Source organism: Poromitra crassiceps, assembly GCF_964638095.1.
Source record: "Poromitra crassiceps genome assembly, chromosome: 7".
NCBI classification, from domain to species: domain Eukaryota; kingdom Metazoa; phylum Chordata; class Actinopteri; order Beryciformes; family Melamphaidae; genus Poromitra; species Poromitra crassiceps.
The window spans coordinates 33,467,530-33,489,276 of NC_139628.1; the positions used below are offsets into that span (position 1 = coordinate 33,467,530).

At 45.4% G+C, this 21,747-nt stretch overlaps 1 protein-coding gene across 1 annotated transcript; it reads right to left on the minus strand.

Annotated features, from left to right (window-relative positions):
- Window positions 1-882: 882 nt before the first annotated feature.
- tnk1 (tyrosine kinase, non-receptor, 1) lies at window positions 883-19,500 on the minus strand. The gene is made up of 14 exons (XM_083639619.1): window positions 19,269-19,500; window positions 16,308-16,472; window positions 14,281-14,351; window positions 12,842-13,033; window positions 11,624-11,776; window positions 10,599-10,876; window positions 8,854-8,980; window positions 8,263-8,409; window positions 7,689-7,783; window positions 6,818-7,108; window positions 5,390-5,457; window positions 3,480-3,988; window positions 3,192-3,287; window positions 883-1,978 (listed from the first exon to the last, which is right to left on the minus strand). Exons 2-14 carry the CDS (start codon window positions 16,468-16,470, stop codon window positions 1,820-1,822), a joined length of 2,349 nt encoding a protein of 782 aa, XP_083495745.1. The 5' UTR covers window positions 16,471-16,472; window positions 19,269-19,500; the 3' UTR covers window positions 883-1,819.
- Between the last annotated feature and the right edge of the window lie 2,247 nt (window positions 19,501-21,747).

Sequence of the window (21,747 nt, forward strand, 5' to 3'; positions counted from 1 at the left end):
CTCCTGGGAGTCTGTGGGAAATACAACTGTAAGTTGTTCAGGGAGCTTGTGTGCGCTTGTCTATTCTCCTCCCTGCTGCTGGGCAATAATAACCCATGATTTTATTTGTCATCCTGTAAAAGTATGGTTGTTTTTCTGCATCAAATTCAGTATTTTATCAGTCATGAGTCGAAGCAATTCATCTTCTACCTAAGTTTGGAAACAAATGGAAGAATATTCTGAAGGTGTAATTTGGTGTATGATATGGGTTTGAGAAAAGTTTGCTAAGAAGCTCAAACTGCTGCTGGCTAACCACTGCTGACAAGACACCCACAACTGCAGAAGCATTTCCTCTGCATGAGCGGTTTTGATGGGAGCCTTTCACTGTGGTGAAAGATGATAGAAATGGTGTGACTATGATATATGAGGCTCTGCAGACTCAAAAAGTGCACAGCAGAATAATCTACCATTGTAGTTAGTGAAGCACGCTTCAATTGCTCGTATTCACATGAGACAACTCAACATTATGGCAGGATTAGTCTCTCCCCAGACCCAAATATTATGTTGAATCGCTGCGTTCCGCATACTACATAAGTGAGTCTGTGCCGCTTCACAGCCACTGCTGGCTTTTGAAGGCAGGTTGAAATTGAATGAGTGACAGGTCGTAGCACCGATGAGAGAGCGGTTCAAAAAATGGGCCGCGCCTTCCGTGTCGTCTGATCGCAAAGTCGTTACTGATTGGGGAGGACTGAATCCACCACTGGCCAATCACTGGCCAAGTGAACGGTTCCCTCCCATAACCCCCTGAGGGAAAGTGTCCCAGACCCAGAGAGAGCTCTCCAGCATGCAGTAACGTAGTGTATCAGCGTAAGAACTCTCATGGGTCTGGCGTTGAGACTATGGCAGGATCAACAATTTATTCAGCACAACAATCATTACTAACAATATATACAAATTCATCAAGATAGAAAACTATTTGTAAAAAACAAAACAAATCGATAATACAGTGGATGACACAATATATATATATATATATAAAAACAAGTCAGTAGGGCTGTGACGATAACCGCATCAGTCAGTAAGTCTTTTGGGTGAATTCCTGCATTTTTACATATTTTCTTCTTTCATTCATCTTAATTTTTCCATTTTTGTACCCTCTGTACAGTAGTGATGTCCCATAGAGACACTGCGGAGCACGTCATCATTCAGAAACCACACCCAAAACGGGGGAAAACAACATCGTCCCCCCAAATCCTGGCGTTCTCCTATGTCGCGTCCATGGTCGCATGTTGCACACAAAGATCATGTATACAGAAGTTGAACACTCCAACTTACTTCAGTGACAGCTATATCCACATTTTTCTTCTCGCCAATCCTCAATGGCTTCCTTGTTTTGCTCGGGAGTACAAACAAACTTTAATTGGCGACTTGTTGTCTGTGCAGCCCACCACACAACAGCTTTAGCTATGTTTAATTCAAGGAAAATGACGCTGGTGTGTGGAAGTGAACGGAGAGCTTTCCCCCGTGATGGGCGTGGCCTATTTCATGCAGTGTCTCTATGCCCCGTTTTCTTTTTTTTGAGCGGTGGGTTTGTGACAGGAAGATTGCTGGTTTGAGTCCTCGAGTGGGCTGGAATATCTGAGCAGAGTGAGAGTGAATGGGAAATGCTCTTCCCTTCCCACACCTACCATCAAGCTGCCCTTGAGCAAGGCATCTAGCCCTCAGTTTCTCCAGCTGAGCTGCTCAGCAGCCGACAGCCACAGACTGGATTGGTCTATACGCTCGCTCGCTCAGTCCAACCTCCCATGGATAAATAGAGGAGAATCCCAGAACAGTCGTGTCAAACTCGTCTCTCGGAGCTGATCTGAGGGCGCTCCCTGTCCTCGCGAGTCATCCGCAGCAGGTAGCGGCTCGCTGACTGGAGGTTCCACTGGTATTTGGAGAGGATGCGCAGGCAGTCGTCTCTGGAGCACAGGCTCAGCGAGTACAGCTGCTCCAGCTGAGGAGAAGAGAGGGGACAAGGACAGGTGGATGAGGCACTCTGTGTGCTACTGTGAATGCTGTGTGTTTAGTTTTATGGTTACGCTGATTTACAGAGATGAAAACGTGAAAAACTAAAAGTGAGACAAAGAATCTCCAAGAGGCTTATGAAAATAACTTGCTCGAAAAGAAAAAAGAGAATAACGTTCAGCAACAGAAGCCACATGATGACTTAAAAACTCATGGAGGGTGAAAATTCTACTAGTACGAAATAATCTCAGTAATTGACTGAGGAAAAAAACAAACCGTCTTCTAAACAGCAGACTTTTGCTTTTGTCATCCTTTGATGCAAAACAATGTCAGACCGTCCAGGTTGGTAAATTTTTTTTACTGGCATCATCACATGGATTTCTGATTCAACTTGCTTTCTGGATACTGAAGTCAAGTTAAAGTAGAAACAGCTCCCTCTTGCTGCTGATGTGCAGAATTGCTTAGTGCAGCTTTAACTTCACACATAAGAATAAAGCATATAAAGCCATTTGATCACTTGCACTTGATACCCTGCTCTTCTTACCAAGGGCAACCTCCGGGCTGAAAAATGAAGCCAATGTGGAAGTGCCTTAAACCTGCATTCTTTCTAATGGTCAGCAGGGGGCGATTCCACTGCCTGCAAAAATAAATCTGATTGTATTGAAGTCCATAGGAAAATATTAATAAATGTATGACCTCAGTAAACACTTTCCTAATGAGTTTATGGTCTCAATCGCTAGTTTCAAGTCTTCTTCAATACAGCATGATATGTTCATTCTGTAAATTATGGTCCCATCCATCCATCTTCAACCACTTATCCGGGGTCGGGTCGTGGAGGTAGCAGTTCCATTTAGAGTTAAATAGATGATAAAGCAGACTATGTTTTGGGGCGTGATTGACAGGTAGCCTGTCCAGTGATCGCGCTGCTCGTCGATCATGGACCAATAGCTCCTCTGTGGGAAACCCCTGGTCTCGTGCTAGCTGCTTCTGGCTCCAAATGAACCAAGATGGCGACTGTCAAAATGTCAAATTCGAGGCTTCAAAACAGAAGTCCACAAACCAAATGGGTGACATCATGGTGGCTACGTCCATATTTTTACACAGTCTTTGCTTCTTACACACCCTGAATGACATGAACGAGGCACCAAAAGGAACAGGTAGACGTGGTGTTTTCTTCTTCTTTTGTATTCACAATGAGTTACCTTCAGTTGTTGTTCAGCTCGCACTGGGTTCCACTCATTACGGCGAAGTGCGCTATGAGCTTCCTCAATGGTCACTCCATGTACCGCCTCCATAACCTGAACGGGACAGAGCAGAGCAGGGAGGCTCCTGTTTCACTCCAGGAAACCAAAATGAACACGAAAAAGCTTTTTTCTTTTCTTTTTTTACAATTTATTAATACATTTTTTCCCTCAGACACAGAACAATTCACAGGAGAAAACAGAATTAAACGAAAAAGCATCTGAAAGAGTGAAGAGCCCATCTCATACCTGTGCCACAACAGCGTCCCTGGTGTTCTGCACCTGAGGCGGGTACCGCTCCCTCTCTCGCTCGCGGACTCTCTCCCTCTCTCTGTCCCTCTCTTTACCGTCCGTGTGGTCGTCCAGCTGTGGGGTGGAGCGTGCCATGTGGCCCATTTTAGCCAGGTTGGTGCCCCCGACGCCCTGCTGGGGCTGGGGCTGGAGCTGGGGCTGGGGCTGGGGCGGGGGTTGCGCCTGCGGAGGCCAGGAGGTGCCCAGGACCGGGTGCACCGTGGGCCTCCGGTCCCGTATCATCATCATCATCTGAGGCTTGAGGCGTTTGAGGTTGGGGGGCGGAGGGCGGGGAGGGGGGGGGATGCTGGCCTCGCTGAACCTGCGGGGGTCCTGCTGCATCACCACGCTGCGGGCCACCATGGCCCCGGGGACGGGCCGCCCCTGCTGGTCCACTCTGACCCCCACCACCGTCTGAGCCCGGCCCTTCGCTCCACTCAGCACCGACTCCAGGCTCTTAGACATGCCTGAACACAGAGGGAGACGGGTGGCTCCATCATTACAAACACATGTTAAGTGGTCAGACTTTGCTCAAACCCACCACGGAACTTTATTTTAAATTCTCTTCAAGATTTCCAAAGACACCAAATGTCTGGCTGAATTACAGGGAAACGTGGATAAAATTTAACAAGACATCTAGATCTTCTCCATTTGGCGTAATGGTGCAGCCAAAAGAATTGCCTGAGCTTGACCAGCCTGTGCCTCCCTTAGTAACTGAGTGAGTTATGAATATAATGAAAGCTTGTAGACATACAAAACTCAAGCAAGTCTGACAACAGAATAAAGTGCAGCAAGCAGCAAAGTTAAGCTGTGTGGAGTTTGCATGTTCTTCCCGTGCCCCCAGGGCGTTTCCTTCATATAGGAACCCCTCACCAAAACACGCAATATCGTGGCCGCTGAAGTGGTGCCTCCTCTGGCCGTTCGGGGCGCCTGTTCGGAGGGAGGGGAACTCGTTGGAATAGCGTGATCCTCCCACGTGCTATGTCCTACCGGTGAAGCTTCACCTGTCAGGTGAAAAGAAGCGGCTGGCGGCATGGAGCCAGTTTCGGCTCCCCCCAGATCGCCAGAGGGTGGAGCAGCAACCATGATAAATAATTTAAATTAGCACTAACGGGGGATAAAAATGGGATACAAAAGATTGGGGGAAAATTATATATAAAAAAAAAAGTTAAGCAAGCACACGTATGAGAAACTCTCTTTTCTTTAACTCACTATTGCCCATAGTAGACTCAAAGCCACAACTTTAATATTAAGTAAGAACAGTTAGAACATGATTTTAAATGCGTAAAAAATGATTCACAATACATTTAGATTTGTGTCCATTTTACAAAACAATGGGGCCTTAGAAACGGGGCTATAAAAAACTGCATCTTGGGTTTGAATATTTCACTCTATATAAGTGTGCTATAGCTTCAATGAAGAGTTGGAGCGAGGGGACAGAGTTTGTATCTGACGGTGTTGAACAGTATGAACAAAGTTTGAAGCTTTTAAATTTCAGGGGAAATTCAGGGTGCAGTGGGTTAATAGCATCAGGTGTAACATTGATGCTCAACACCACTTCAGACACTATGCACTATCATTTTATAGTTTTCATATTTATTTATATTACCTTTTCTGTATTCTTTTTGCTGCTGGCACCAATGAAATCTTATCTTATCTTATCTGATCTCATCTTATCTTAATAATACTCAAGGCACGAAGGCAGTATGGCCAGTCTAGAGCAGCGGGGGTAGTAAATTAGCAAGAGGGAATGACTTAGAATAGCAGCTACACAAGTTAGCGGTCATTTTTCTCGAGGATAGAAAGCTCACTGCATCATACAGCTCTCTCTACATCCCACAACCCTCCCTCCCTCCCTCCCTACCTACCTGCCATCGTCTGGAGGTTGGAGCCCTCCCTCTCCCTGCTGAGTGGGCCACTCCTCCAGTTACCACTGCTGTAGAAACCAGAATAGTAAACACATTAGTCAAACAGCCTTGGGTTGCAGAGTTTACTGACTGACAGTAGACCAAAGTTCAATGTCAGACTACAGTTAACATTCTGTAATAAATTAAAGTCAAGGGAAGTTTTTATCTTCTTCTACATATCATAGGCGGTTTTCACGGAATTGTGTTGCTAGCGAACCTAGCATATTTCCTGTCAGCTATTGTATTTGCATCATAGACATATACACTGCAACAGGAAGTTAGCTAAGTGCAATTTAGAATGTTTATGTTGTCAAGTTAAAACCGTCTTTAGGCAACGCGGGATCCTTCTGCAACAGTAGCTGTGTTTAGTTTCCTAGTGGTAACTCTGTTACTACTTTGGGAATCTTCTCATTTGAAAACTATAAAAATATCCACCTTATTTTTGAATGCCCCACTGTAAAAAAAAAATTGTGGGTACAAGGTCCGGTTTAACGTGACTTATTGTTGCAGCTTGCCATTTCCTTTAATATACTCGGCTGCAGACCCGAATTATAAACCGGAAACTGGAGTACGTTATAAAGGTTATAAATATAGTCACATTATAAACAACTAACCAACGCTGGGGATCCGTAAGGAAACAGTGCTACTCGAAATGGTTACAAGTTAAATCAATTTGGTCATTCAGTGTGGCGTTTTACTGCCATGTAAAGTAACTATTACGCTAGCCGCTAGCATTAGCCACAGTAGCCGACTACCCACAATGCATTACGTTATCCCAGCACCCGAACGACACGGCTGTAGAGCAGAATGGCTCTGCTGTAAAATCCTCTGCGTTTTTTTTGTCAAGTTAAACCGTCTTTAACACCGGAAGCGGAAGAAGCACCCATCAGGCATGGCATCATGGCAGCTAAAAATAAGGTGGATAGAGATCACAAATAAAGAAAAGGGCACCAAGGTTGAAAACTCCACCCTAAGACACTTTAGCACTGTTAAAAAGCTATTGGTGATTGATGATTGGTACCTTGCATTTCTGGGCTTACATTTTTAATTTTAATTTAATTTTTTTTTTTTAAACGTCAAATTTTGGTGTCAGCACCTCAGAATCAAATAGCGAGGTCTTCTTTCTTCACCCACCATCTTGCATCAACATTTGTCATGCAGGTAGAGATCCATCATACAGCAGAAGCAGATACCAATTTCTCCAGCCTCAATAGACCAGAATGCAACGCAGCAACACGACACGTGTTTTCAGTAAGGGGGCACGACTCTCACTCTTTTACATCACAGATTGAGGACATGTGTGGATTTTTCCTTGAAGAGTCTAAAACAAGTTCTAACCAAACCTCTACTTGACAGCTTATGGAGAAGTTAATGAGGAACATCACTGACTCTTCCAGGCGCTCGGGCGTTCCCCAGCTGCGGTCGACGTGGACGTCTCCGTGCCCGGTGTGGTGCAGGCTGCCTTTCAGCGGGGCAGAGATGTGGGCAGAGCCCGGAGGCGGGCCGGGAGGCGGGGGCGGGGGCGGACCGGGAGGTGGACCGGGGACCGGGCCTGCAGCGGGGTTGGGTGCGGGCGCGGCGTTGGGCGGCGCGGGGAGGCACGGCACGGCCAGGCTGGCAGGAAACCAGCCCACCGCCAGGGTGCTGTGGCACTGGCCCTTCCACTCACACAGCTCCAGACTGCACAGGGAGAGGAGGCACGCTCAAATACATTAGAAACACACAGACACACACAGAAACACACATTTTACTGGCACCAAATGTGGGCATGTTCAAAAACTGCACACTCAAAATGTAATGCTCGGAGGTAGGAGCCTATACACTTTATGACTTCAATTTTAACGGCAGGTTCCAATGCATGACTTGAATACATTTCAAGTATCTATCATATTGATTTATATGGATTTTTGTGTGTTGGATTATATTCTATGTTGATTTTTGTGAATCTAGGATCTATTTCTAATGAGTGGATCACAAATAGATCACGGGGAACTAGCATGCGGCGACAGGCAACTACATACAGTACGCCTCATTTCTCAATGAATAGTCTTGAACACAGCTCTAGTTTGTAAGGATCAGTAAAGAGACTCAATCAAAAGAGCAAAGATGGAGAGGAGAGCGAGGACTCAAATCACAGTTGGAATGCACTGGAGAGTGGGCCGGTCTGAAACCCCACGTCTGATCCTAACAAAGGACCATCTATGTCTGTCTTTTCCCCCCCTCGTCCGTTCTCTTCGTCCCACCCTCTTCTCTCTCTCACCCGTGGTCTATGACGGTCACAAGGTCGTTGGCCACTAGTGTGAGTTTCCTGGGTTCAGCAAAGTCCCGTATTACTTGGACCTCCATTGGATGAGCCTGCGGAGGAGGAAGACCGAGGCAGTGAGGAAGGAAAGTGACGTCAAAACACACAAATATACGAGATAAAAAAGGATTAATTTCTGTATTTATTTTATGAGGATGTATTGCAATTATAAGCACACTGTGGGTCATTATTAATTGTAGGATTGCAAATTATAGTAACAATTTATGACTTGGTATGACTATGACAACAGATAGCTCCTAAATGCGCACAACAAAACAACAAAACGTTTTTTGTTTTTTTTTAGCGGGGGGTTCCTATCTGGAGGAAACCCCAGGGGAGAACATGCAAACTCCACACAGAAAGACCCTTTTGACGAGCCCACCTGGGCAGTAGGCACTGAGGAAATGAGGATGGGGACAGACCCTCAGCACCCACAGCGTCCCAGGCGGGCGAACCCAGGACCTTCTTGATATGAGGCGACAGCACTGAGGCCCTAAGATGAGAACTGTTGTTGGATGTTGATTTGACCTACCTCTGCCACCATAGCGGTGAGCTGGGAGAAGGTGGGTCGGTCGGCGGGGTTGCAGGCCCAGCACTTCCTCATGACGCCGTACAGTTCCTGCGGACAATCCGGCGGTCTCTCCAGCCGCTCGCCCTCCCGCTCCACACGCCACAGAATCTGCATTCAAACAAAAATAAACAGCAGAGGGAGGAGATTAACGGGACAGTCCCCCCCAAAATACATATTTTCCCTCTTACCTGTAGCGCTATTTATCCATCTAGACTGTTTTGGTGAGTTGCAAAGTTTTGGAGATATCGGCCATAGAGATATCTGGTTTCTCTCTAATACAATGGAACTGGATGGCACTCGGCTTGTGGTTTGTTGAGCAGCCTCGTGTAGGAACTATTTTCTTTCGCCGAACTACACTGTCTGCGCTTTGAGCACCACAACCTGAGTGCCATCCAGTTCTATTGTATTGGAGAGAAGGCAGACATCTCTACGACGGCCGTTCATGGTGGAGATACTAAACCGCATTATAAAATGGGAGGAAACAAACTATTCCAAATAGTTTTACACAAACATTTTGACGTCAACATTCTGATGCAGCTGACAAATGCGTACCTGTCTACCAGACAGCCCTAACCAGGGCTCCTCGCAGTAGGTGAACATCTCCCACAGGGTGACCCCAAACATCCACACGTCTGAGCAGTGGGAGAAGGAGCCGACACGCAGGCTCTCCGGAGCGCACCTGGAAGACCAGGAGGTGGATGGAGCGGAGCGGAGGGAGAGATGGAGGAGCAGAGGTTAGAGGGGAGAAACGTTAGGCGGCCATCTCCCTGGAAGAGCTGAAAGGAGGAGGTGCGTTGTTTCAGAGGGCTGGCAACGACTGTAGAAAGACCCCAGTCAAAGCATGGGGGGTTGATGTTGGGCCAGGTTTGTGAGTCTGTGAGTGTGCAGGCCTAAATCCCCCTGTCTGCCTTGTGTTGATATTATTTGCTGTGGCTGTGCTTGGTGGTCAGCTGGGTTGTGGCTATCAAGGTTAGGTGAAGTCATACAACAACAATGGAGGAAACCAGTCAGAGAAAAAAAGAACAGCGAAACTAAACATAGCAGACTGGGCCCATTCAACAACACGCTGGTGGTGGTGATCAATCATCATTATTGTTGTTGTTGTTGTTGTTGTTGTTGTTGTTGTTTTGCAAATTGGCTGCATTCACAATCTGCTTCTTCACTGTCTGTGGTGGCTTTACAGATGTGGGCTTCCTCAGCCTCAGGCTAGATGCCATTTGCTCATCAAGATGAGTCACAAGCAGAGCAATTTAGAGAGAGAGTGGCGTCAGCGGAGGACCAAAATGCGGGGCTCATTAGCCAATGAACAGCCAGGAAGGAAGGAAGGAACTTTCAAAGTACATCACAAACTGTCCATTTTGCTGCACCTCGATAGTGCTGCTTAATCCAGGACCTTACTTCCTGGAACTCTTGAGAGTAAAAAACCGGTCCATTGGAGTGAATGGAGATGTCGCAACTCTTCTATATAGACGACTCTGGTCAGAAGTTCTGGCTCGACCAATTGAGGGGGAAGGGGGCGGGACTAGCAAACATTTCCTGCTTGAAGGCAAAATGTTGCATGTTGCAAATGACATAATCATTATGTCAATTGCACATTGACATGATGTCATAATGTAAATGTTGCATACAGTAGCTTTCACTCAAACGGTGCAGTGTGTACCGCAAGACGCCAAACCCTGGTGAGGCGAAATGGTTATGCTCCAAAACCATTGAAAAGTGTGGAGAGCGTTATTGTAACCGTCACTTTACTGACAGATATCCAGAGCCAAACAAGCAAATCAATGACCTAGTAATGTTACATGTTAACAATGTTAATAACGATAATCCGTTTTCAGCAAGCATCAGTAATCACCACATGTAATCAATTTGAGATCTCCTAGATTCCCTCCTCCACCTCTGAACTCCCCCTTGTTGACCCCCCACACACACACCTCCACCGATACATGTGAAGTTGCCAGCCACTTCTTCTCACCTGACAGTGAGGAGTTTCACTGGACGGACATAGCACATGCAGTGGAACAGGTTATTCCCCCCAGTACCCCCTCCTGCTGAACAGGCACCGGGGCCGGCCAGAGCAGGCGTCAGTGCAGCGATCAGCCTCATAGCCTTAATCTAGCTTCCCACCCGCAGACACGGCCAACTGTGTCTGTATGGATGCCCGACCAAGCCGGAGGCAACAATGGGGGCGCAAAACCTGCAGCCCTCATGTGGGTATAGGTGAGAATAGACCGCTACACAACCCAGCCCCCCCCCCATTGATTTTAAGCACCCTCCCCTCCCCTCTCTCCGGTCCTCACCAAGCAAACGGGATGCGTCTGTGTGCCGTCATGACGTAGTGGTCCGTCTCCTGGCTCAGGCCCCTCATCAGCCCAAAGTCCCCGATCTTCACCAGCTCCCTGGAGGCCAGCAGGACGTTCCGGGCGGCCAGGTCCCTGTGGATGAACCTGCGGCTCTCCAGGTACTCCATCCCTGCGGCGATCTGGCTGGCAAAGAGCCAGAGGCGCGTCAGAGGGTACTCATACTGACGAGCGCGCAGCGTGTCATACAGGGAGCCCAGGGCGGCCAGCTCCGTTACCTGAGGAGGAGGAGGAGGAGAGAAGAATCCATCATGTTAAGTTAAGATAAGTTATCCTTTATTGTCCCCATGGGGAAATTCATCCTCTGCTAGGAACCTTCTTGAGCAGCCGCAATGCAGCACCAACTCCAATTCTTTTGCTAGTGCCTTGGTCAGGAGCACCGACAGGAGTATTACAGTAACCCTAACATGTAATTTGATGGTGGGAGGAAACTGCAGCACCCGGAGGAAACCCACGTGAACATGGGGAGAACATGCAAACTCCACACAGAAAGGACCTGGGGGACAGACCGGGGTTCGAACCCGGGACCTTCTTGCTGTGAGGCAACAGTGCTAACCACTGAGCCACCGTGCTGTGTTTATTCAGGCTGCTCAACAGATCTATTTAGTCTGAATAAGTCCTTGATACAAATCGAGATTAGGGATTCACGATATGGATTTTTTTTTAAACCGATACCAATAACCGATAATTACATGCTCATAGTATCTCATAGTCGATACTGGTAAGATCATTGATAATTTCACATTTTTGTAAAAAAACAAACAGAAAAAGAGAAAAGTTAATAACCTGTAGTTTATGCACAGCTGGGGGAAAGAGTAAGCAAAGATGGATGATTTAATATCTAACCAAATCTAATTGATATCACTATAGCTCCCAATATGCTGTTTTTTTATTCCTACACCTGCTTTATTCTCCTGGATGTGCACGACTGCTTCAGTTGGTTTAGATTTAGAAGAACATCTTACCATCTTGAGCGGCTGTGTGAGCACCACACCGTAGAGTCGAATGATGTTGGGGTGGTCCAGGGACTGCATGGTGGTCACCTCCTGCAGAAAGTCTGTCAGTGTCTCCGTCTGTCTGGACATGCTGCTCCTCAGGGACTTGACCGCTACAGCCAGCTGAGAGGGGGAGGTCGAGAGGTCAAAGTGTGCCTAAGAATGTGGGTGATGGCTTTTATAACGATCAGCTATGCAATGTCTGTACAACCAAATGTCTAAATCACTTTTATTTTGACAGTTCAAAGTAGAACTAGAGAGGGGGAGAGATTGGGAGAGAGGGGGAGATAGGGGGAGAGAGGGGAGAGAGGGGGAGAGAGGGGAGAGAGGGGGAGAGAGGGGGAGAGAGGGGAGAGAGGGGGAGATGACATGTGACCTGGTCCTGACTCCAATCCAAGCTAATTTTTAAGGAACCCTAATTATTCAGATTGTGTAAATTGCGGTCACTCAATCTGGACTCAATCTGGACTCAATCTGGACTCAATCTGGACACCCTTGATTTTAAAAAGCCACTTTACTGCCGTGCTGCCAGGTGGAATTCCCGGACTGGATGGGACAATGTGGGTGGCCAGGGAGACGCTCCCATCCCTCAACAACTATCAAGGTGCCGCTGAGCAAGGCAGTTAACCCAGCAACCACCAGGTGTGTGTGAACTGTGAATGTGTGTAACTTGTGAATGTGAAGCAGGGAAAAAGCAGGGAAAGAGTTTCCCCCTGGAACAGCTGATCGGCTGTTATAGGCTGAAGTCCCTCACCACTCTGCTGTTATAGGCTGACGTCCCTCACCACTCTGCTGTTATAGGCTGACGTCCCTCACCACTCTGCTGTTATAGGCTGAAGCCCCTCACCACTCTGCTGTTATAGGCTGAAGTCCCTCACCACTCTGCTGTTATAGGCTGACGTCCCTCACCACTCTGCTGTTATAGGCTGACGTCCCTCACCACTCTGCTGTTATAGGCTGAAGCCCCTCACCACTCTGCTGTTATAGGCTGAAGCCCCTCACCACTCTGCTGTTATAGGCTGAAGCCCCTCACCACTCTGCTGTTATAGGCTGAAGCCCCTCCCCACTCTGCTGTTATAGGCTGAAGCCCCTCACCACTCTGCTGTTATAGGCTGAAGTCCCTCACCACTCTGCTGTTATAGGCTGAAGTCCCTCACCACTCTGCTGTTATAGGCTGAAGCCCCTCACCACTCTGCCGGTGGGCGTCTGCCACTCTCCCCTCTTCACCACGCCGAAGGAGCCGGAGCCCAGCTTCTCCCCCAGCATCAGCTCGCTGTCCTGGATCAGACAGGGAAGAGCCCGGCTGCCCGGCGCCTCTTGGCCCGGACCCCCGGCGCTCCACTGGTCGCTCCCATCCGGACCTCGACTGGTGCTAAACACCTACGAAACAAATACATTGAGGGATTTATTCTTAATTTACCCACCTGATCACAAAAAAGGTACATGAGTCCTATTCTAGAGGGTTAAAGGGACAGCTCACCCTATAAATCCAAAATACATATTCCTCCCACCTAGTGTCCTCTAGTAAGAGAGTGGCGTCAGCGGAGGACCAAAATGCAAGAATCATTAGCCAATGAACAGCCAGGAATGGGTCTCGCGCTACTTTTGCATGCTAAAATAAAGCCGATAATGTACAATTTGATTCATTTCAAGGGATGAAAAACCCTTTCAAAGTACAACACTGTCTATTTTGATGCAACTCGACAGTGCTGCTTTTTTTACTGAAGAGTTCCACTTTCTACTTCCTGGAAAAAAACTGGTCCATTGGAGTGAATGGAGATGTCGGAACTCTTCTATTATACGGCTCTGCTCCCACCTATTGATAGTATTCTGTTACATCACCACACGGCCATTTTGGTAGAAAAACAACAGCTGATTACAATCAAGTGACACTTACAGCCAATGAGCTGTGTGTATTCTAGCGCCATATTGGTAGGAAAAAGGCTTGTGACATCATCGGAATACTATGAATACAGTGCTATTTATCCGTTTAGATTGTTTTGTGTTAGTAGTCTGCGTTTTGGAGATATCAGCCGTAGAGATTTCTGCCTTCTCTCCAATACAATGGAACCGGATGGCACTCGGCTTGTGGTGCTCAAAGCGCCAAAAAAATACAATTGAAAAACTCAACAGCAATGTCTCTTTCCAGAAATCATGACCCGGTTACTCAAGATAATCCACAGACTTGTTGTGAGCAGTTTTATGTAGGAACTATTTTCGACCTAACTACCCCTGGCTAGCTAGCTGCTGCTAGTTTCATGTAGGAACTAGCTAGCAGCTAGTGAGTGTAGTTTGGTCGAAAGTAGTTCCTACATTAAACTGACACAACAAGATATGTGGATTATCTTGAGTAACCGGGTCATGATTTCTGGAAAGAGACATTGCTGTTGTTGAGTTTTTCAAATTTATTTTTTTGGCACTTTGAGCACCACAAGCCGAGTGCCATCCAGTTCCATTGTATTGGAGAGAAAGGCAGACATTGCTACAGCCAATATCTCCAAAACCCAGGCAACTAACACAAAACAATCTAGATGGATAAATAGCACTACAGGTGAGAGGAAAAATATGTATTTTTGATTTTAGTGTGAGCTGTCCCTTTAATGCAATAAGATGCGTCAGTCAGATACCTTGGCCATCCATGACCGCGGCCGCATGTTTGTCTTGTAACGCTTCAGAGCATCCCATAATCGTCTTTGTGCTGAGTGGGATGGAGGAGAAATGGAGGTCAGCTGTGACGTGAGCATACTGAACATGATGCACCAGGCTGCTTTCACAGATAAAGATCAAGCATAGCTCCAAACTCAAAACATCACAGGGCAATACTAAACAAATCCTAACTTGATTCTAGCCCAAACTTCAGTGCAACTGATGTAACACGTCAACCCGATTTGAAAACATATTCACTGTGCCGAGTATATTGTTGTTATTGGGTGAAAATGTTCATGCTTTAACATAAACGCAGGACACAAACTCTTTGAAATACTCCCCTTCAGGCAAGAGACTGAGGTCTGTCAAGTTCAGAACCTCTCGCCACAAGAACGGCTTCTTCCCAACTGCCATCGGCCTCATCATCAACATGACCCGAAAGCCCGCTCTACCAAGAACTCTACCACCCCCACCTCCCCACTGCCCCCTGAACACATTTGAATCCCCCCCTATCATAGGTCACTTTACAGTAACAGCAGCTGGACTATACTCGTTACATTAAAGTATTATAGCTGCTACTTCTACCAGAACTTTCTACTCCATTGGGCTACTCTTGTTAACTACATCGCACACCACTTGTACTGTAAATTCATATTTAATGCCTATTTCACTTCGACTGTAAATTCATATTTAATGCCTATTTCACTCGCTCAACACTCCTCCTGTGCACATATATATTGTATATATTGGACTGCACTTGCAATGTTGTGATTTTGTCTTTTAGATATTATTTTCTTTTTATCTCTGAATATTGATGTGACCGCTACGCTGCATACTCACTGAGACAAATTCCTCATATGAAATCTTGCATATAGTGGGACTAAAGTGATTCTGATTCTGGTCAATCTAAAGATGACGTGGCTCTCTGCAGGTTGAGTCAATTATGTGATTCTTGGGCTTTCAAAGCCCACTGAATAAACTACAAAATGCACAGTCATCAAGCTAAAAACAAGCCTATCTTTCATACTGTAGCTCCTGAAAAGTCGCCATTTTGGAGATAAGGTTTTCACGAGACAACAGTGAATAACTGACTTGAAAGCTGTATTCTTAAAAAGTATCCCTCTGTACGGCTTTAAGCCATGCCATTTCTTTTATTTTCATCATTTCACAAAACTGTATTTAACTCTACATTGAAGAATACTGACATCGCTTTGATGACATTTATGCAGTTTTGGCATAATGTGTGTGATTAATGTGCATTCAAAAAAGTTCCCTTAAATCAGTTCTCAATTAAAAAGGATCACTTTAGTTTTGAGGACTACGCTTAAAAGGAAATGCCACCCATTTTAATGTATTCAAATATGTTATTTCTGTGCACCAGGACAGTACTCTAAGTGTACGTGAACTTGCACCACTTGTGATGTAAAATCAGGGGCTGCTTCGTAAACAATGAATGAAAGCGTGATTTTGTTGACCAACAAGATGTTAAGTTGAGTCGCCGCACTAAAATGAAGTAGTCTGCATTGCCAACAACTATTTGGCTGCAAGAACTCACACAAAACTCTGCATCAACACACTAAACACAGTGAACCATTCACTCTCTATGGAGCAGTGCCAAGATTTTCATCACAGTAACATCTCAATTTCAACGGTCAGTTTCTAGCTTGAAGGAGGAGTGGTGCACGTTCACAAGAATCGGTCCAGCAGGGGCACAGAAATAACGTGAACTTTTAAATTGGATGGCGTTCCCCTTTAATTGATGCCTATGAACCAAACTCCTACATAACTATCAGCTTGAAACAAAGCACCAGGGAGGAATCCATGACTGGAGTGACTAACAGCGAAAACAAACAGACTACTGTGGGAGAACAGAAGGCATTGCTTGCTTCTGTAACAGACAGCTCTCCCTGGCTTGTGGTGAACCAAACAGTTACTGAGCCGAAGGAGATGACTAGTATGCGTGTAGCAGCAATCAGCCTGCTGAATCGACGGAGCGGGTCGGACTCACCGGGTTTGCTGATTCCGATCTGCTCGAGGTCGGACTCCTTCACGTAGGCGAAGTGCTCGATGCGGGTGATGTTGAGGCCGTCCCGCACGCGCAGGTAGAACTTCTCCAGCTGGACCTCGGCCAGGAGCTGGTACAGCCACTGAGTGTCCTGGTCCATCAGCATGCCTTCAGGAGCAAAAGGGCAAAAGGTCACGAGAGGGCCAGCTTGTGTGGACAAATCTTTCATCATTTATCTTTGTAAGTGTTAAACATTTGGACTGGTGTGCTAATCCTTTAAGTGCCTTTTTCCATTCAGCCGTCATCTTCAGGCCACGTTTTCCAGTCAAGCCACATAAGAGAAAGACAAAGATGCAATTAGGAGGAAGTGTCCTTGCCAAGTCTTCCTCTGCTCATTAAGAGCCTGTTTGACAGTATCTGTCTTCCCACTCGGACCTCTTTTGGTTACCATGGCGATCTAACAAAAAAGCCCTTGACTTTGTTTGGCTGCTAAAAATGTAACAAATGGTTTGTTGGTACCCGAGGAGGAATCTCATACTGTTCACTGTATCAAAGTTTGACTGAGTTTCCCCCCTAACAGAATGATACACCTTCAAGGTTCTGCTCGGCTGCACCGCGCCTGTGGAACAGTCTTCCAGACCACCTCAGCCAGGGCAGCATAGACTCAGTCTGGAGACTCTGGACTCTTTCAAGACAGGCCTAAAAACCTTTTGATTTAGGAAAGCTTTCTCATGTTCACTTTTTAACGATTATCAGTTGTATTGTCTGCTTGCTGTTATGCTTTTAACTCTGTAGCACTGCTGAGATTCTTTGTGAATGAAAAGTGCACTACAAAATAAAATGCATTATTATTTTATTATTAAGGTGACAAAAACAGACACAAGAGGGGACCATTCTGGTGCTTTTTCTTCTTCTTTTGGGGGGGGGGCGGGTAATCAAGAGAACATGAAAGAGTGTCCCATGAATTTCATCTGCAGAGGCTCACACTAATGAAGCAGCAGTTTAGCCACACAAACGAAACTGAATATGAGATCAGAATTAAGAAGTAAATGAGTGAAAGATGACAGGAGGCGGAGCAGAACAGTTGGGGCACAGAGGAAGAGAGGAACAGATGGACGAGTCGGACGAGTGGTCAGAGCGAGGCAGGAAACAAAGACAGAGATAAAGAAAGTGTTGCTGTAAACGTCAGTCACACACACACACACGATGATCTTGCAGGAATCCTGCAGCAATGCCACAGACCCAGACACGGAAACATTGGCTTGTCAAAAGGTTAGGGGCTTCCAGTCCGACCGGATCCGCTTCACACAGTGTTTACGTAACTGCGTTTACAAAATCCACAAGATGCTCGACTGTTGAAGAGATACAGCATGACTGTAAATTTATGTTTATGTTTTAAGTGTCTTAATATGCATTGTTTTAAAATGATGGTATTGGAAGATTAGTCTTTGGGCTAAAAGAGATCAAAATAAAACCAAATCAAAATCAACTAAAATCTTCTACTTGAGCTGTCCTAGAGTAAGACAAGGCTGCAGCAGCAAGGGTGATAAACCTTGTATTCCTTCCACTTTTATTGCTAAATTAAAAGCTAAACCTCATCAAATTCATACAACTTTTCATACAAAAAAATAATGGCTGCCTCAGCGGTGTGTGTGCCTGATGGGTACTGTAGTCATAAATCACTCTCTGGACTCGGTGTGTTATCAGCAGGCTGAACAGAGTGGGTGTGTGAGTCAGGACTGGAGGACCTTCAACATTCCTGTGTCAGAGGAGCCACCCTGGGAAAACCTTAACCAAGGTGCTAACAGGGTTATTGTGCCGTCTACATTTTTCACGGCTGTCTTATGAATAGCCTGTCATAAAACACTGTCACAGACACATAGACAGGCCAACCGACCGACTGACACTCTAAACCAGGCGGATCCAAGAAGGGGCCAGTCTGGGCTTGTGTTGCATTGTACCTAAATTAATTTCTATGGACAAGACAACTGCCAAACACGCCCCAAACTGGATCTCGGACCAGAAAAAATTCTCCTCGATTCTAAATGACTTCACTGTGCACTGCAGTAAAGGCAAGTGGGCTGGTAAACAGAGAGGTCAGCTTTGCCTCTGGCTATGAGATCAGCCCCTCTTCTCTCTATATGTACAGAGTGATGAATCTTTAACCCACCCATCTACCGTATAATAACTCCCAGCCTCAAGGCATGTGTGATATTCATTTGACACTGTGTGCGGAGGAGTCACCGGTAAGGCTTGCTGCTCTTTCAACATGCAAGCAATTATCAGACAAGTTGGCTTTCAAATGCCCAACAGGATTGTTTACCCAGCCAGTCGCAGGCATCAACTTCTGTTCTTTACACACGTGATGGGTGAAGCCCAGATCAAACCAATGGGACCAAACACTCAGTCACACTCACTCACACTCAGTCCTCGATCAGTGACAGAGGAAAGAGCTGCTTTGACCAAGCTGCTGCTCAAACACAAACACCTGCGAAAGGAAACTCATAAAAACACCTGTCTCACACACTGATCTTCACATAACAGAGGGTGTGCCTCTCAATAGCATTACATATGACCTTAGTCCTATGCAAAGCTGTACAATAGCCTAGCATGATAGCATGATAGCATGGGAGAGTGTAGACTCTAGAGACTATTTGGGTGTTTTGGATGTTCACCACTGAGTTAATTTAGCTGGAAAAGGACAGGTATGCGCCTAGATGAAAGATTAATAGTCAACATCGAATTTGGTTAAAGATAAACATGATACCTAGCCTAGCCTAGATAGCCTGAAGCTATAGATCTGGACAAACAGAAACTGGAGAAAATGCATACTGTATGGACACTTGCTTATTTCTAAATCAGCCTTTAGTGCATTTCAGGGCTGTTTTATGTCATTAAAACTTGCTGGACTACTCGTGCAAAGTTAGTGGGGCAGCCAAGGAGAAGCACTGATAAGCTACCGACCGTTAATGAAGAGTCAGTCCTCTGGAGGTTGACAGGCTGTTATGAACCCAGCGTCACCTTCACACAAACTCGCTGATCATCCATGTTGGCGACGTCGGCTCTCCACCTCTCCACAAATCACAACTCTGCTCTATTAACACTCGATCTTCGTTTAAATCCACCATTTCTTCTCGAGCTGTATGTCCGCAGCCTGTATTTACATCTAGTTTGACATTTCTCGGCGAGTCATAAAACGTTCTCTTGTGGGATCTACCTGCTGTGTTTTCAGCCTGTTGCTCCGCCCCTTCCTGGTTGAGTTTCACTGACCACGCCTCTTCTGGCTGCCCACCTGTACCCTCCTGACAGCAAATCAAATGTCTGCTGCCATAATAAGCCCAATCAGCCCATTATAACCCATTACACATCAGCCTACTATGTTGGTTCCTAGATAGCCTAATCACTCATCAATAACTAGTTTAACCAGGGTGGTACTGAGAGGAAACCCACTTAAATCCAGTTGATCCAGGTTTTATTTGAGTTGACATACTTTTTTAGGTTGATATGAATGTTTGGGATGTAAATTCCTAAGAAGTATTAAATTGATGTTATGGGGATAATAATAATAACAATAATAATAATAATAATAATAATAATAATAATAATAATTATTATTATTAATAATAATAATAATAATAATAATAATAATAATAATAATTCGGCTTCTGATCATTTTAAGTTATTTTGCTCTTAATGGTTGTTGTTTGCCATATTATGATCACAGCAGATCATATTAGCCATGTTTTTATTTACTACCATTGTTAGGTCTAATGTAATAGAATTGGGAAATTCCATAGGGGTCAAAAGCAATTAGAACAAAAGTGAAAAATATTTCTCCATGTAGCATCACTATTGTTCTTTTGTGTCCATTATCCATGTCCATGTTTATTCTTGCCTTCGGATGCAGACGAAACTTGCCACAAGCTATGAGTCAAATAAAGAAGAAACTCAAATTGTTTTCTCTCTCTCTCTCTCTCTTCTTCATACCTGCTGCTGCCAAGCAAGTCTGACCAGATTTTTCCCTCTCACGTTGTGCCAATAATTTGAATACTCCCCAGCACAGCAGCAGAGAGGAGGAGCTCCTTGCACCTTGCTCTTCCTGGTACAGTAGCCTACCTGCCTCCCTCACAGCTGCTCCTCCCTGCCTGGATTACTCAATATACAATAGAGGCGGTGGTGCCATTCACCAGATCCTGCAAACAGGAGTGGCCCTCCGGATCTGTTTTCACTTCAAAAGCCCTCTGGGACACTTTTGTGCATTTGCAAATTTGACTATATTGAACTTTTGAGACATTTGAGAGGAGGTTTGTGTGACGATTGAGTGTCCGCTGATGCATCGATAAATTATTGTGGTTTGGTCATGTATTTAGAGCAATAATTCTCTTTTAATCCTCCAGGCAGAGACTTGATGTCAAGTATAACTTTTGATAAGGCGTGTGACCTTTTTTGTGTCACGTGATGCAATAATAAGGGGGCCATCAACTGCCAAGCGCTTTTCAAAACAACACAATGCTACAAAGTGCTTTGCAAACAATGCTCAATAACAATAACAATAAAGATGAAAGGATGGCAAACCTGAATCTCTCCTCTAAGTGAAAAGGACTTTATTATTCTTGGCTATTCCATGTTAATGTGAGAAAACACACAAGTAAACCAGGATGTAGCACATTAACAACATGAAATAGCAAAGAATATGCAAGGCAAGGCAGCTTCTACAGCACATCTCATACACTGGGGCAATTTTGCGTGCTTTACATAATACTAATAAAAAGACTGTAAGGGAAACAGATTTACAATTTAAAAAAGTGCAAAAGTACAGACAAGAGATACAAAATACAAAAGTCAACTAGTGCAGTTCAAATCAAGTGAAATAGAAAGATAAAACATACCAAATACTCCCACTTTTAGATGCATATTGTGTTTTTCTTTAATTGTTTTATCCCCTGTCCTTCCTAATTCTACTCTTGATCTGATATTTATGTCAGATCTCACAGCCTAAATAATAAAGGCCTTTTTCCACTTTACACAGAGGATAGAGCCTTTGATTTATTTCTTCTTTTCTCCTCAGTGGATCCCCAATATTGCCAAAATGATAGCCTCCAGTGAGCAGCAGCGCTCCCCATCTGATCAACACTGAATAATTCACATACATTCCAAATGCAGTGATACACCTTAAACCCACCGGACAGGTGGTTAGGTAACAACCTGTCAAGTCCGGCTTTCGACAAGCAGCTGAGACTCGGGGGCGAATGAGTAGTGTGTAGGAGGGATATTTACTCTGCTTTACTGTCTTCAACCTTATCTCATGTTAAGATTCATGGGGCCAAAGTTTCTGAGTGTCAGCTTACAGCGTGGGAAGGTCTTTCTTTCTTGTTTGGTGTGTGTGTGGTCTGGCTGGAGGTGGAGGGACGTGACTCTGGAAGTATTGTACAGATGTGATGTG

What these genes read in the sequence shown, in the direction of transcription:
- tnk1 (XM_083639619.1), bottom strand. Translation starts at nt 16,470, where the DNA reads ATGCTGATGGACCAGGACACTCAGTGGCTGTACCAGCTCCTGGCCGAG. An exon ending in GTGACCGTCATAGACCACGG is followed by an intron (nt 7,109 to 7,688) that starts GTGAGAGAGAGA and finishes CTCCCTGTGCAG; the next exon opens with TCTGGAGCTGTGTGAGTGGA. An exon ending in GAGCTGAACAACAACTGAAG is followed by an intron (nt 1,979 to 3,191) that starts GTAACTCATTGT and finishes TCTTCTCCTCAG; the next exon opens with CTGGAGCAGCTGTACTCGCT.